This window comes from Podarcis cretensis (assembly GCF_951804945.1).
Source record: "Podarcis cretensis genome assembly, chromosome: 13".
NCBI classification, from domain to species: domain Eukaryota; kingdom Metazoa; phylum Chordata; class Lepidosauria; order Squamata; family Lacertidae; genus Podarcis; species Podarcis cretensis.
The window spans coordinates 18,115,857-18,131,228 of NC_137182.1; the positions used below are offsets into that span (position 1 = coordinate 18,115,857).

Sequence of the window (15,372 nt, forward strand, 5' to 3'; positions counted from 1 at the left end):
CACAATTGGAGAGAGAAAGAGTCCCAGCCTCACACATGCAACTTGACGATCATAAGTTGATGCCTGTTACGATTGAATCTAAAGGAAAACAGACTTTGAGGATCAGAGCCCTGCCTGAACTGGAGAGGGAAGGTTTGATGGACTTTCTCACACAGGAATTTGCTGATTTTTGGGACCTGGACTTGGGCCAAGAAGAGACTAAAATTCTGAGGGCCTTCAGACTCTACCAGAAGAACTTAGAAGAACAACAGTCAAGAGAGGAAATTTTTAAAGACATCCTGAAATACCTTTTGGATCTTAGGTTTAACTACGGAGATTTGGTTGCCCTGTCGAGAAGGAATAAAATCATCTTTAGGTGGGAGTTTCCCCGAGATCTGCTCTTCAGCTTCAAAAGAAGGAAAATAAAAATAAGATCAGTAGAAGACAAAGCAAAGTTCTTGTATAAGTACGAAGAAGACTCGCAGAAGGGACGTGGAAAAGAGTTAAGAGCATCGGACAGAAGATCACCAGGTTGATGGACTATATGGAACTGGCGGAAAGGACTGGCAGAATCTGAGACCAGGGAGAAGAGACGGTGGAAGAAGATTGGAAAAAGTTTAAAGACTATTTATAGAAATAATGTAAAATTAACGAGTGTTAGAAAAATGTTGGAATGGAGTTATACGGCTTTAGTAGAAATGTTATAAGGAATTAAGTATAAATAGATTATTAGAGTATTAAAGGGAAAATAAGGTTAAAATATGTTAAGACAATTATATGACAGAAATAGAGGAAGATGGAAAGTATTTGCTGAAACAATTAATAGAAGTGGAATACAAAAAGGGAGGTGTGAGGAGGTCGTTAAAACAAGGGAATGAAAGTTAAGATATTGGTATGGTAAGATGTGTGTTTTAAATTGTTTTTGTTTGGTTTTGTTTAGTTTATTATGTTAGCGTTGTGTTGTGTATTGTTTATATATTGTATTGTATTGTTTTCTTTTTTTCTTCTCTTCTCTTTCTTTTTCTTTGTAGTGTTTAAAAGCAATAAATATTATTTTTTTAAAAAAACAATCACTCAAATAAGATTCCATTTTCTCGCAGTCCTCTTTTCCACAGTGATATAATGAAGTATAATTTTTTTCAAACACAAAATGAGTAGCTTGGCACTGAGTTTCGTATAAGTAGTTTAGTGTCTTCCTACTGCTGGCTGGTAGAAAAAGGAAACAAAAAGTGCTAATGATTTCTGTGTGCTAAAATGTTTAAGTGTTTCTTTAAATGGGCAGATTCCAGCCCTTTCTGTGTGTAACCCAAGTTGTCCTCCTGGTTCCAGCAAGGAAAAGAAGGAGGGGGAGCCATTCTGCTGCTATGATTGTGCTCCATGTCCTCAAGGAAAGATTTCATCTGAGAAAGGTAAGAAACAAAAGGGATATATACTTTTCAAAACGAAGTAATGTTAGAAATTATGGGAAAGTTATGGAAATTTGCAATTTGTACATTTTGTTTGATTGGAGAACTGTACCATTTTTGGGGGAAACTCTATTATGCTTTGTGTTGGTTCAAGAAGTACAATTTAAATAACTTTCCCATCCAAATGTCAACAAAATCAAATTTCTCCTCCATGCCTATTGGCACACAGCACCCAAAATGGAATACGGACGTTGTCCTTGCCCCCCACCCAAAAAAAAGGATTTGTCATCCATGATGAATGTTAAAATAGAGCAGGCAATGCTGAGCTGAATGGACCAGAGATCTGAGTTGGTATGACACATTCCTGAGTTCCTGTTCTGAACAATTATAATGCGAGGGTGATTTGTATTTGTACTTACCAACTTTGTCCATCTAAACTGCACAGCATGGAGGGTGCATGGTGTGTGGACCGCCCTGGGTGTAATCCCTGAGGGGGCTGACATCGCCACGCCACCCTCCCCCCAACGCTCGCTGCACTGGCAGCGCCCTTGGATGCTTGCTGCATGGGCAGCTAGCAGCGCCCCCCACACTTGCCGCTTGGGCGGAGGGCGTCTAGGGACGCTTGCCGTGTGGGCTGCTAGCCCTGCCCCTGTGGACTGGCTAGTGCCGCCCCCATGCCGCTCTGGGTGTCAGAGCAAGTAGCTCCACCTCTGCACATGACCCAACACAAAGTGCTGAGGTGGGGTTCTCATGCATCACTCTCAATCTGGTTACTCTGGAAATATCTGTGATATATCTAATTTAAGCTTATGAGTTCCCTACTGAGCACCATTAGCAGCTGCTTTGCAACACATCTGAAATCTGAAAGTATTATGTTCTCTCCAGATATGAATGACTGTGTTGCATGCCCTGAAGATCATTATCCCAACATGGAACAATCACAATGCATTCCAAAGACCATCAGCTTCCTGTCTTTTAAAGAGCCCTTGGGGATGAGCTTAACATTGTTGGCTCTTTCTCTCTCTCTCCTCACACTGGTGGTCCTAGTCATCTTCATTAAACATCGGGACACACCCATTGTCAGAGCAACAATCGGGACCTCACCTACACTCTCCTCACTTCCCTCCTGCTCTGCTTCCTCTGCCCATTCATCTTCCTCAGTCCTCCAGAAAGAGTGAAATGCCTGCTCCGACAAATGGCTTTTGGCCTTGTTTTCACAGTGACCGTTTCTTGTGTGCTGGCCAAAACGATCACGGTGGTTCTGGCCTTTGTGGCCACCAAACCAGGATCCCGAATGAGGAAGTGGGTGGGGAAAAGGCTGGCAAGCTCCATTGTGTTTTCTTGTTCCCTTATCCAAGTGGGCATTTGCAGTGTGTGGTTAGGAACCTCTCCCCCATTCCCTGATTCCGACATGCACTCTGTGATGAGGGAAATCATTCTAGGCTACAACGAAGGGTCAGTTGCCCTGTTTTACTGTGTCCTGGGCTACATGGGCTTTTTGGCCATTGTCAGCTTTGTTGTGGCCTTTTTGGCCAGGAAATTGCCTGAGAGCTTCAATGAGGCCAAATTCATCACCTTCAGCATGTTCTTATTTTGTAGTGTTTGGATCTCCTTTGTTCCCGTGTACCTGAGCACCAAAGGGAAATACATGGTGGCTGTGGAGATCTTCTCCATCTTGGCCTCCAGTGCTGGGATACTGGGCTCCATCTTTGCCCCCAAATGCTATATCATTGTGTTGAGGCCTGAACTGAACAGCAAAGAGCAGTTAATAAAGAGAAAATAATGAATTATATTTTCATCTTTGTGGGGGTTTGTGGCGTTCGTACGGAGCCCCCGGTTGTCTCACAGACTAGTGACCCTTACCCCACTAATCCGCTGCCACCAACCAGGTCCTTCCTGGTTAAATCACTTCAGTCTCAGTCAGCTTTTCATTTCATAAAGAAGAGTGTATTTTATTTCAGACTTAAAACAAAACTATTACAGCATTCCAAACAGTGTTCCTCTTTACTTTCTTAGTCTTATGTTCCTCTCTCTATCTCTGCTACCACCCCACACTCCTAACTGTCTCTCTATTACCAACTGCCTTTCCCAACCAGCAAACCCACTCAAAAACCAACCAACTACCCACCCACAACTCCCAACGAACTCCCCCCAGAACTCCTCTCAGAACTAGTTTTATAGGCCCGCTGACTCCACCCCCCTGGGTCCTGTCTGTGCAGCCTATTTAACTATTTCCCCTCCAGCACTCTCTCACATATGGTAATGTCACAGGGTTTTCCTACCAAAATATGAGCAATGTAATCTCTCTTTATCTACACCATTAAATTGTGTTATATTTTACATGTTACAATTGTTATGTGCAAATTCTTTTAAAACCAAAATATGGTCTCTCTGAAACAGGAGCCCCTTATCTTGTTTTAACCTTAAGCATTATTTGGAAACCAAAAAACTGCCATCAGTACCATAAAATATTGAGACCTGACTAGAACCTCAGAGGGTAATTGATTAGAAACTGAACAGAAAAAAATAATACATTGAGAGGCGTTATTATTATTTAAAAGTCTCATTCCTTTCTAGGTTTTTTTCCTCTCATTAAAGTTTCTGTAGAGTTGCTACTGTCATGATTAGCCAGTCTCAGAGATTTCAGTACAGCGAGTCCCACTTACTTGTGGATTATGTTCAAGTGCCCCCCACACATAAATGAAGATTTTATAAGTGGGGAGCACTCTCTAAAACCCTTTGAATGTCAAGTGGTTGTCACCAATGGAAGCAAAAGCTTTTAAGAGACTCAATATGGAGGCCAAATGGCGAAATATTGGGAAATTTTGGAACAAGAGGGAGATAAACTGAAATTGCAGTGCTTTGAGAAACTAAAAAACAAAGTGCGAGATTGGCTTCATTATTATCAGATAATGGAGGTATACAAATTGGACAAGAAAATTGGATTCCAGGTGGAAAAATCAAAACTAGAAACAGAATTGCTAGAACCCAAAACTAAGATTTTGTCAAGGATGTATAACTTGCTGCTTAAATGGAACACTCAGGATGAAACGGTGAAGTCTGTTATGATTAAATGGGCACAGGATGTTGGACATAATATTATGTTTGCTGACTGGGAACAGTTATGGACCACCGGTATGAAATTTACGGCATGCAATGCCCTAAGAGAGAATATTATGAAAATGATGTACAGGTGGTACATGACCCCAGTCAAGCTTGCAAAAATTTATCATTTGCCCGATAACAAATGTTGGAAATGTAAAGAGACTGAAGGTACATTCTTTCACCTTTGGTGGACGTGCCCAAGGATTAAGGCTTTCTGGGAAATGATCTATAATGAAATGAAAAAGGTATTTAAATATACCTTCTTGAAGAAACCAGAGGCCTTTCTCCTAGGCATGGTCGGCCAATTGGTGCCAAAGGATAGAACTTTTTTTATGTATGCCAGAACAGCAGCAAGAATACTTATTGCAAAATATTGGAAGACACAAGATTTACCCACTCTGGAAGAATGGCAGATGAAGATGATGGACTATATGGGACTGGCAGAAATGACCAGCAGAATCCGAGACCAGGGAAAAGAGTCGGCGGAAGAAGATTGGAAGAAGTTTAAAAACTATTTGCAGAAATATTGTAAAATTAATGAATGTTAGAATGATGTTGGACAGAAATTAAGTGGTTTCCAGCTGTAATGTTTAAGAGATATGAAAAAATAAGGTTTAGAAATAAGTAAAAACTAATGGTGAGGATTTGCTGAATTAACAATTTTAATTGGAATACAAGAAAAGGGGGTATGAGGAGGTCTGGAAAATAAGTTAAAAGAAAATAAGTAATGGAAACCCTATGTGTGTTTTTTTGGTTGTTTTTATTTTTGTATTTTTGTTGTTTTTTCTTTTTGGTTTTTCATTGTATTATTTCTGAAAACTTTAATAAATATTCTATTAAAAAAAACCCCTTTGAATGTCTTCTATACTTCTCTCTCTCCATCCCAGATCAAGAATACTGCACATAAAATACCCACATCTGGAATTTTGGGGGCTGACTGGGGGATGTGTGGGGAAAGTTGCTGTTTCTGCTGCTCTTCTATGCACATTAGCTGTCAGGTGGGGGGGGAGCTGAGTAGCATAAACAACCCCCTGCTGCACCTCCAGTCTCTGCCCTCACAAGCCATGAAAACTCTCCAGCTCTCTCCCTCCATATCTGGGTATTAATTAAATTATTTAGTTATTATTTGTGTGCAGTGGGGGATTCCTGTAGTCATGGGCAGTATGCACTAGACCGTTCCTCGTGGGGATTTTTAAACTTAAAATTCAATGAATAACAATTTTTGTTTTTTTTAATGGGTTTATTGTTAAAAAATGGGGCAGCCTGCTTCTGAATGAATATTTTGGAGTAAAAGCATTTTGAACATGAGTGAAATTAAGCTCCATTTTATTACTAAATATAATACCACCACACTCTACTTTTTATTTATTACTTCTATATACCCTCCCACCAACCAGTTGTGAGGTGCTTTTCCTCCAAGGATGTGGACAGGCTGTTTGGACGAGTGAAACTGACCACCTATCTCCTTGATCCTTGCCCACCTTGGCTTATAAAAGCTCGGCGGGAAGGGCTGGGTGATGGGCTTTGCAGGGTGGTGAATGCTTTTCTCCATGAGGGAGCCTTCCCAGACCCGCTGAAAGAGGCTGTCATAAAACTACTTCTTAAAAAAACGTATTTAGAACTGGCCAATATGGTCAACTATCGCCCAGTCTCAAATCTTCCATTCTTGGGCAAGGTGATTGAGCGAGTGGTTACTGAACAACTCCAGGCATGCCTGGAAGAAGCGGACCATTTGGATCCCTTCCAGTCGGGATTTAGGCCTCATCATGGGACTGAAACTGCCTTGGGCGCACTGCTCGATGATCTCTGGCAGGCTAGGGACAAACGTGAGAGCTGTTTCCTAGTTCTGCTGGATCTCTCAGCGGCTTTTGACACCATCAACCATAACATCCGTCTGGACTGTCTAGAGGGGCTGGGAGCTGGGGGCACTGTCATACAGTGATTCTGCTCCTTTCTCCTGGGCCGTATTCAGAAAGTGGTGGAGGAGGTGAGTGTTCAGACCCCTGGGCTCACACTTGTGGGGTGCCTCAGGGTTCTGTCCTCTTCCCCATGAATTTATGGTGACCTGGAAAATACAACTAATCCAGAATGCAGCAGCTAGACTGGTGAATGGGAGCGGCCGCCAAGACCACATAACACCGTTCTTGAAAGACCTAAACTGGCTCCCAGTACGTTTCAGACCACAATTCAAAGTGTTGGTGCTGACCTTAAAATTCCAAATGGCATCCGTCCAATATACCTGAAGAAACGTCTCCACTCCCATCGTTCTGCCCGGACACTGAGGTCCAGCTCTGAGGGCCTTCTGGCGGTTCCCTCAGTGTGAGAAACAAAGCTGCAGGGAACCAGGCAGAGGGGCTTCTTGGTAGTGGTACCCGCCCTGTGGAACGCCCTCCCACCAGATGTCAAAGAGAAAAACAACTACCAGACTTTTAGAAGACATCTGAAGGTAGCCCTGTTTAAGGAAACTTTTAATGTTTAATAGATTATTGTATTTTAATATTCTGTTGGAAGCCACCCAGAGTGGCTGGGGAAACCCAGCCGGATGGGCGGGGTACCAATAATAAATTATTGTTGTTGTTGTTGTTGTTGTTGTTGTGATTATTATTATTATTATTATTATTATTATTATTTTATTTATTTATTTATTTATTTCCATCAGGTACACAAATAGGTGTCCTTTTCACCATTCTTTCGTCTCGGTATTATTGTCAGCAAACTAATGAAGTGGTGCTCAGGTGGGAAACCTTAGGTCAGATGAATCATTTGCACTGGTCAACACTGACAAGAGCCTGGCCCACTGTTTTTCTCTTCCTCATGGCTCTTAAGTCTGCATGCCCTTTTGTTGTCCCATAAACAGTCTGAAAGAACTTTGAATGAACCATCAGAAACAGGGTTGTTATTATTATTATTATTATTGGGCATTTTCTGATGTTCCTGATGTAAAGAGAGCTTGTTATTATCTCACCTATAATTATTACTCTCAGCATGTCTATGTCTCCCTTGGATAATGTCTCAGTAGATTTCCAGAGAATACTAACCAATATCAAAACATGGGAGTTAGAACCTCTTCCTGCCATTCTCAGCAAGGGAGAGGACAGAGAAAGAGGAAGGATTTTCACCTTTCTCTTAATCAAGTTATAAAATAGGATTTTAATCTGTGAATTTTTAGAGGTGTCTTTGGTGACAAGGCAGAATATTGTATTGAGATTGATTGTGAAGCAAAGTTCATGTGCTGGATGGAAATAAGGCTGATGAGAAAGAATATGTGCTTCAGTATGCTGCTGTTTATTGTGCCCCTTCTCTTTCATCTGCCACATCTGGTGTGCAAGCATACCACAAGTTGCACCGTCCATGATCTGTCCAGAATTCCACATGAATACTACCAACCTGGTCATCTTATTATAGGCGGACTTGCTTCTCACCTCTTTGCTGCTTTTGACAAAGAAGACTTCAAAGAAAGGCTAACTATCCACCAGCGCCTTAATACACAGTAAAGACATCAAATGTCAAATAATCAAATGATACTGAAATATCCCCCAGCTCTAACCACGCCTCCTTAGAAGCTGGTTCCCCCGAGTTCAGTGGGATTTACTTCCACTGAAGGGAAATGCAGATCTGAATGTGTCAGTGAGATGAGAGAGCCTGGTCTTGTTGATGTGTTCTCTCCTCCCCACATTCCACCAAATCTCTTCCAAGGAGAGTTTAACAAGAGGAGGACTCAAAGTTTAACCTTTGCTAGTTTCAGATGGAAAGCCCTTCTCTGTTCTTAATCTTCCTCTCAGAAACTCTCTTGTGAAGTGTCTTAAAAGCTCGCCTCTCCTTTGAGGTGATGCTCGAATAACCCGTCAGGTTCTCATCCAAGTCAGGCTAGATGATTGTCTTTAATATTTATAGATACATTCCAACTGTATTCAGCGGAAGGTAGTGATCAGTGAAGAAATGTCAGTTAACTGTCAGTTGGGAGACGTTATGAGGGAGGTGAGAGTTCAGTGGTAAAGATCAGATTTTCCTGGACAAAAATGGCAGGAGTGGGAAAGTCTGAAGGAGCCCTACATTAAGCTGAAATTCTGCTCTTTTAGGGGAAATTGTTCTGCAGATATGTGTAATTTATGGCAAAATTTACACTAAAAAACTCAAGAATCATAAAGAGGCCACTGAAAAACATACATAGTATATCTCTCTATGATACAGCATAAAATTCTCGTTGCAGTATTGTGCCAAAGAACTACCAGCATATTCTGGCCTTGGTATTTGCTGTCCAGGAGATCAATGAGAACCCCAAGCTCTTACCTAATATCACCTTGGGATTCCACATCTATGACAGTTACTTCGATGAAAGGATGACCTACTGGGCTGCTCTGAACCTTCTCTCCATACTTAGTCCCAACTACAAGTGCAAAATCCACCTGATGGCAGTTATTGGGGGGCTGGACTTGGATACCTCTGTCTACCTGGCAAACATCTTGGGCATCTACAAGATTCCCCAGGTAAGATGCTGCATAGGGGATTTCACACATCCACCATGATAGCTTCTATTCGGAAAGGATTTCTTTAATATAGAAATAGTTGTGAGAGACAAAGGAGAGTGATTCTGCCCTTCACAAGGTAATGTGATGGTAGAAGAGTTCGCCTCTCACACCACTTCCTTGTTCACACACACATAAAAACATGTATCCAAATTCCTTTCCGACAACTGACACCCTCTCACCTTTGCTCCATGGCCTACTGGTTGGAGAGAAAAGCTGCTCTCTTGCAAAGCTGGAAGCCTGCCTATCAGGAGTCAGCTGCCCACATATTGTGACACTTCATGGGGATTCTGTGTGTTAGTGGTTTGAGAAAGGAAGGGAAGACACCATGAAATCAGGAGCTGAAATGTTGTGGTGAAGCAACATGAATGAAACAGGGGAGAGGAAAGCAGCAGCTTGGGAAGGCATAGAGGAGAAAGGGGAGAAAGAAAAGGAGGAGGGAGGAGAGGAAAGCAGGAGAGCAGGAAACTGGGCATGCAGGGATGGCAGAGAAGGAGCTGGAAGCTGAGAAACACAGGGTGCAATCTGCCACTCCTCCCAGCTTTCTGGAACCTGCAACTTGCTCATTTTGCCTCCTGGGTGGGAAGGCCCTGGATGCACATACCCAGTCCTTCTGCTATTGTAGATGATGCTCCTTTATTTCCTTTTAGCTCACTTATGGCTCCTTTTCTCCAGAGGATGCTGGTCAAAGCCAATCCACTTCCTTCTACAAGATGGTGCCCAATGAAGCCCATCAGTACACTGGGATTGTTGAGTTACTTCTGCACTTTGGTTGGACGTGGGTTGGATTGCTTGCTAGAGAAAGTGAAGGTGGAGAGAGGTTTATTCAGACCCTGAAACCTCTGCTCTCCCAGAAAGGCATTTGCTTGGCTTTCTCAGAGACAACCCTGAAAACCACATATTTGGCTGAGTATTATGACCTTTATCCGCGCTGGATTCAAATTTATCAAGTTATTATGGAAAGTAAAGCCAAGGTGGTGGTTTTCTATGGAGAAACAAAGTCTATGCTTGCCTTGAGAGACATAGTAGCTCTTGGTGAATTGGAAAATGTGACCAAGACATCCGTGGGCAAGGTGTGGATTCTGACAGCACTGGTGGATTTCCCAGCACTGACCTTTCAACTGAGCATGGATATGCAAGTCTTCCAGGGTTCCCTCTCCTTTGCAGTTCATTCAAATATGGTACAAGGATTCAAAGCCTTTCTTCAAGCACAAAATCCTTTTGAGGAAAATGGAAATGGCTTTGTCAAGCAGTTCTGGGCACAGGTATTTCTCTGTTTATTTCCAAACCCCAACACAGAGGAGCAGGCCAGTGGAACCTGCACTGGAGAGGAGAAGCTGGAGAATCTCCCTTCGTCTGGCTTTGAGATGAGCATAACAAGCCACAGCTATAGCATCTATAATGCTGTTTATGCCACAGCACATGCTCTACATGCCATGTTCTTGTCAAGGACCAAATACAGGGCAGCGGTGGAAGGAGGGATGCAGGAGCTTCAGAAACTGCAGCCTTGGCAGGTAATACCTATCAAAAGATACAATTTATGTGACAGAAAGGCAAATAAAGGCATAGGGATAAGAGACTACAAAACCCTAACATGTGCTCTTTCCAGTGAACGCCAAAATATTCCACTTCCCTTTCAGAAAGATAGTTCACCTGTTTAGCAAGTTACAATGTGAATTTGGTTTGTTGCCCATTTGCTCCCAAAGTGAAGGGAAGTGACATAGACGAAGCCTGGTAGGACTGCTTACTCCATAGCATTAGCCCCCTTCATGTGTTGATTAGATGTCTGCATGATGGTTATTTGAGGCCGGTTACCCTATGATTCTCTTCTGTGCGGTGGGAGATATCCAAGCAGTGGGAACTGAAAACCATGCATTTTCCTCTCATTTCTTCTTGGTCAGGAATACATTAGGATTTTCCCTATAGAAGAGAAAGGAAATCATTGGCTGTCTATGGGAATGCTCGCCTTACGAACCAATTCCAAAGAGTGGATTCTGTTTGCATAGCAGTACCTGCCAGTACAGTGGTGCCTCGCAAGACGAATGCCTCGCAAGACGAAAAACTCGCTAGACAAAAGAGTTTTCCGTTTTTTGAGGTGCTTCGCAAGACGAATTTCCCTACATGCTTGCTTCGCAAGACGAAACGAGTTTGTTTCCTTTTTCTTAAAGCCTCTAAGCAGTTAATAGCTGCTAAGCCGCTAAGCCGTTAATAGCCGCTAAGCTGCTAAGCCGCTAATAGCCGCTAAGCCGCTAAGCCGCTAATAGCCGTGCTTCGCAAGACGAAAAAACCGCAAGACGAAGAGACTCGCGGAACGGATTAATTTCGTCTTGCGAGGCACCACTGTACTGAATGTTGGAGGCATCCTGAGTGTTAGTAAGGAGAGACATATGCATTACTTTATGATTTCTATTTTCCTTTCAATGCAGCTCCATCCCTTCCTTAGGAGTGTCTCCTTTAACAACTCTGCTGGAGAAACGGTATCTTTCAGTGAGAGCAGGGAAGTAGAAGCTGGCTTTGATATTGCCAACATAGTCACTTTTCCAAATAACTCCTTCATGAGAGTCAAGGTTGGAAGACTGGGTGGGGAGGCTGTCCCAGGCCAGCTGATTTCCATTGATGACAACAGAATGGTGTGGCACCACAGCTTTCACCAGGTGAGGCATAATTCCTACATCCATGAGAGACAGGAAAAGAGAATATCTTTAACAATACATTCCAACAGATCGCGCTCCATTTGAGATATTTGTTCGCGAGATGGTCAGGTTTTTTAAAAGCATGAATAGAAAAATGAGAAGTTTGGCTATGAGAGATAGGAAAAGAGAATGTTTTTGCACTTATAGATCATTGGTGCAGCCCATCCCTGGTTTTCCAGCCTGATTCAAAATATTTTCTCTACACTGCATAAAATATTATCACGACCAATCAATGTATAGATATTATCTAAATCTAAATCTAAGATATGTGGAATCTGCAGTGTCATCCATTCCTTCAACCAACAAAAACAAGATGCTTTGTAATATAATGTTATATACAGCAGAGAGAAACCTCTTTTCTCTTTTGCGTCTATCAATATTTGTAGATCATTCTTGACACTATGTCCCTGCCCCCTCAAAGAAGCAAAATTTTAAACATGTGCTATGATTAGAAAATTGGGCGTGGACCAGTTATTCCCATTGTGCATGGGTACAATGGATGCAGGGCTGGTGAAGATAAACTCCGAATTTGCTTCCCAACTTGAGCCCTCATGCATTCTTTTTGGGTGCCTGAAGAGAGCACAAAGATGGTCAGGTTGAACACACTTTAAAAAAAAAAAAAAGTATGAACAGTAAAATGAATAGTTTGACTCTGAGTTTGGAATAAGTAGTTTAATGTCTTCCTATTTCTAGTTGGGGGGTGGGTGGGGATAAATGCTAATAATTTCTCTGTGCTACAATTTTATGTATTTATTTAAATGGGTAGGTTCCACCCCTTTCTGTGTGTAACCCAAATTGCCCTCCTGGTTCCAGCAAGGAAAAGAAGGAGGGGGAGCCATTCTGCTGCTATGATTGTGCTCCATGTCCTCAAGGCAAGATTTCATCCCAGAAAGGTAGGAGACACAATATATAGATGGTACTATTCAAATGTATAAAGGAAACATCTGTGATATTTCTATTTTAACCTTAAAAGTTTCACACTGGTAGCATTTGTAGTTGCTGTCCAGAACATCTGAAATCTGAATATATTATTTTCTCTCCAGACATGGATTACTGTGTTGGGTGCCCCGGAGATCACTATCCACACAGAGACCAATCGCATTGCATTCCAAAGACCATCAGCTTCCTGTCTTTTAAAGAGCCTCTGGGGATGAGCTTAGCATTGTTGGCTCTTTCTCTCTCTCTCCTCACAATATTAGTCCTTGCCATCTTCATTAAACACCAGGACACACCACTTGTCAGAGCAAACAATCGGGACCTCACCTACACTCTCCTCACTTTCCTCCTGCTCTGCTTCCTCTGCCCATTGATCTTCCTCAGCCCTCCAGAAAGAGTGAGCTGCCTGCTCCAACAAATGGCTTTTGGCCTTGTTTTCACAGTGACCGTTTCTTGTGTGCTGGCCAAAACGATCACGGTGGTTCTGGCCTTTGTGGCCACCAAACCAGGATCCCGAATGAGGAAGTGGGTGGGGAAAAGACTGGCAAGCATCATTGTGTTTTCTTGTTCCCTTATCCAAGCAGGCATTTGTGCTGTGTGGTTAGGAACCTCTCCCCCATTTCCTGATTCTGACATGCACTCTGTGATGAGGGAAATCATTCTAGGCTGCCACGAAGGGTCAGTTGCCCTGTTTTACTGTGTCCTGGGCTACATGGGCTTTTTGGCCATTCTCAGCTTTGTTGTGGCCTTTTTTGCCAGGAAACTGCCTGACAGCTTTAATGAAGCCAAATTCATCACCTTCAGCATGTTCTTGTTTTGTAGTGTTTGGATCTCCTTTGTTCCAGTGTACCTGGGCACCAAGGGGAAATACATGGTGGCTGTGGAGATCTTCTCGATCTTGGCCTCCAGTGCTGGCTTACTTGGTTCCATCTTTGCCCCCAAATGCTACATCATTGTGTTGAGGCCTGATTTGAACTGCAAGGATAAGTTAATAAAGAAGAAATAATAAATTAACCTATCAACTCTGTTTATTTGTTCTATCAGAATATGGGTAAATTAATCTCCCCTTTTCTACATCCCATAACTATGTTATATTTTATCTGTTACAATTCCTATGTGCAATTCCTTTAAAAATCCTCTGTGGTCTCTCTGAGATAGGGGTCCTCAACCTTTTTCAACGTTTGGGTGCATTTGGAAAACTAAGAAACTGTCATGGGTACTGCAAAGTATTAAGACCTGACTAGAACACCAGATGATGATTAATTAGAAGCTGAATTAGAGAAAGCAGTATATTGGGATGCTTAAAAAGCTTCTGCTTATTCCTTTCTATGTGATTATCTGGTAAATAAGGTTTCAGTGGAACGGCTACTATCATGATTAATCAGTCTCATTGGGCGATACTATATCAGGTTCCAGAAAAAGGGTATAAACCGCCATCTACCTCATGCTTCAATCACAACTTGGCTTTCAGTTTTCCCTCTTGTTTTCACCTGCCTTATAATGAACATGCATAAACCAGCATAAACCAGGGGGTGTGGCATGGCTTGTGAGCAGGTATTTCTTAGGGCTAAGCAAGAGTCTTTAAAAATCTGTAAGTCTACTTTTTTATGTACACGGAATATTTTGAACTGTTGATTTATTTGTCAACTTATATTGGACTTTTGGGTCCCTTTTGCTTCAAATGATTGGTATGGGTTCTTGAGAAGGAAGTTCTATGTTACTGCTGGTCATGGAGCAAGCTTTGGGGACATTTGTTCTGCTGTGTGCTAATGTGGATATCCTAGCTTCCCTGGGTAGTTCCTTTATTCTTGCTAGTTGGTAAAAGCATTGGGATGTGTTATTGCACCTCATTCCTGACAACACCCTTTAACCAAAGGATAACCAGGGAAAACCAACCCTGACTGCACCCCAGCAAAGTCACCCAAAATTCTGAGTCATGGAACTCAGGTTGGATGCTGGATATTCTTGGGATTCACCAAGACAAAAAGCTTGCCTGCTGAGCCACAAGCCCACAAGTTGTAGCCATAACCAAGCAGCTACATACCAGATTCAGATGAATTCCTACAATAAGAAGTGAAAGCAGCAAATAGAAGCAAATACGTTATTGAGAGATTGCAGCACCAAACAGAACCATTTTAGCTTAGAATTACATTTAAGGAAGATACCAATACACTCTTGGAATTTTAGCAGAGCCCCCAAATAGCAAAAGCTAGCTTACCTCATCCTATTTACCAGCCTTTAGAATCATAGACCCCGCCAGCAGGCTTTATCGAGACATACATGGCCTATTGCTCTCTATCAGTCTACCCAAGAAGCGCAACATTTAAGGTCTTAGCTGGTTGCTACAAGCTCAGAATTTTGATTTTTCCACCTGGGAGCCCAGTTTTTTATCTGTGTTATATACCTCCATTATTTGGTAGTAATGGAGCCAATCTCGCACTCTATTTTTTAATTTTTCAAAACTCTGCAATTTTATTCTGTCTCCATCTTGTTCCAAAATTTCCCAATATTTCCGCCATTTGGCCTCCATATTGAGTTTTTTCTGAGCCTTCACTTCCATTGGGGACAATCATCTTGGGGTTTTACTTTCTAACAGATCCTTGTATCTCATCCAAACATTAAACAGTGCTTTTCTAACAATATGGTTTTTAAACGCTTTGTGTGCTTTGACCTTGTCGTATCACAGATATGCATGCCAACCAAATACATTGATAAAACCTTCCAAAA

At 42.2% G+C, this 15,372-nt stretch overlaps 1 protein-coding gene and 1 long non-coding RNA gene across 18 annotated transcripts in view; one reads left to right on the forward strand and one right to left on the reverse strand.

The window, feature by feature from the left end:
- LOC307200595 (uncharacterized protein) overlaps positions 1-15,372 on the forward strand; it is a 188,433-nt gene that overhangs the window by 148,621 nt on the left and 24,440 nt on the right. For 7 of the 17 annotated variants that reach the window (XR_013832401.1, XM_079949171.1, XM_079949157.1 and 4 more), the window contains 3 exons: positions 9,667-10,530; positions 11,443-11,670; positions 12,476-12,602. Coding sequence is in view for 16 of the 17 variants with exons in the window: in XM_079949171.1 (XP_079805297.1) it covers positions 9,667-10,530; positions 11,443-11,670; positions 12,476-12,602 (1,219 nt within the window). In the remaining variant the exon portion in view is untranslated. Of the gene's footprint in view, positions 1-8,700; positions 8,978-9,666; positions 10,531-11,442; positions 11,671-12,475; positions 12,603-12,752; positions 14,992-15,372 lie in introns of those variants that run through there. The other 10 variants (XM_079949162.1, XM_079949161.1, XM_079949169.1 and 7 more) reach the window with 9 other exon arrangements.
- LOC307201213 lies at positions 1,230-3,062 on the reverse strand. Its single transcript, XR_013832655.1, has 2 exons — positions 2,961-3,062; positions 1,230-1,379 (listed from the first exon to the last, which is right to left on the reverse strand). It is a non-coding gene; the product is annotated as an uncharacterized lncRNA (long non-coding RNA).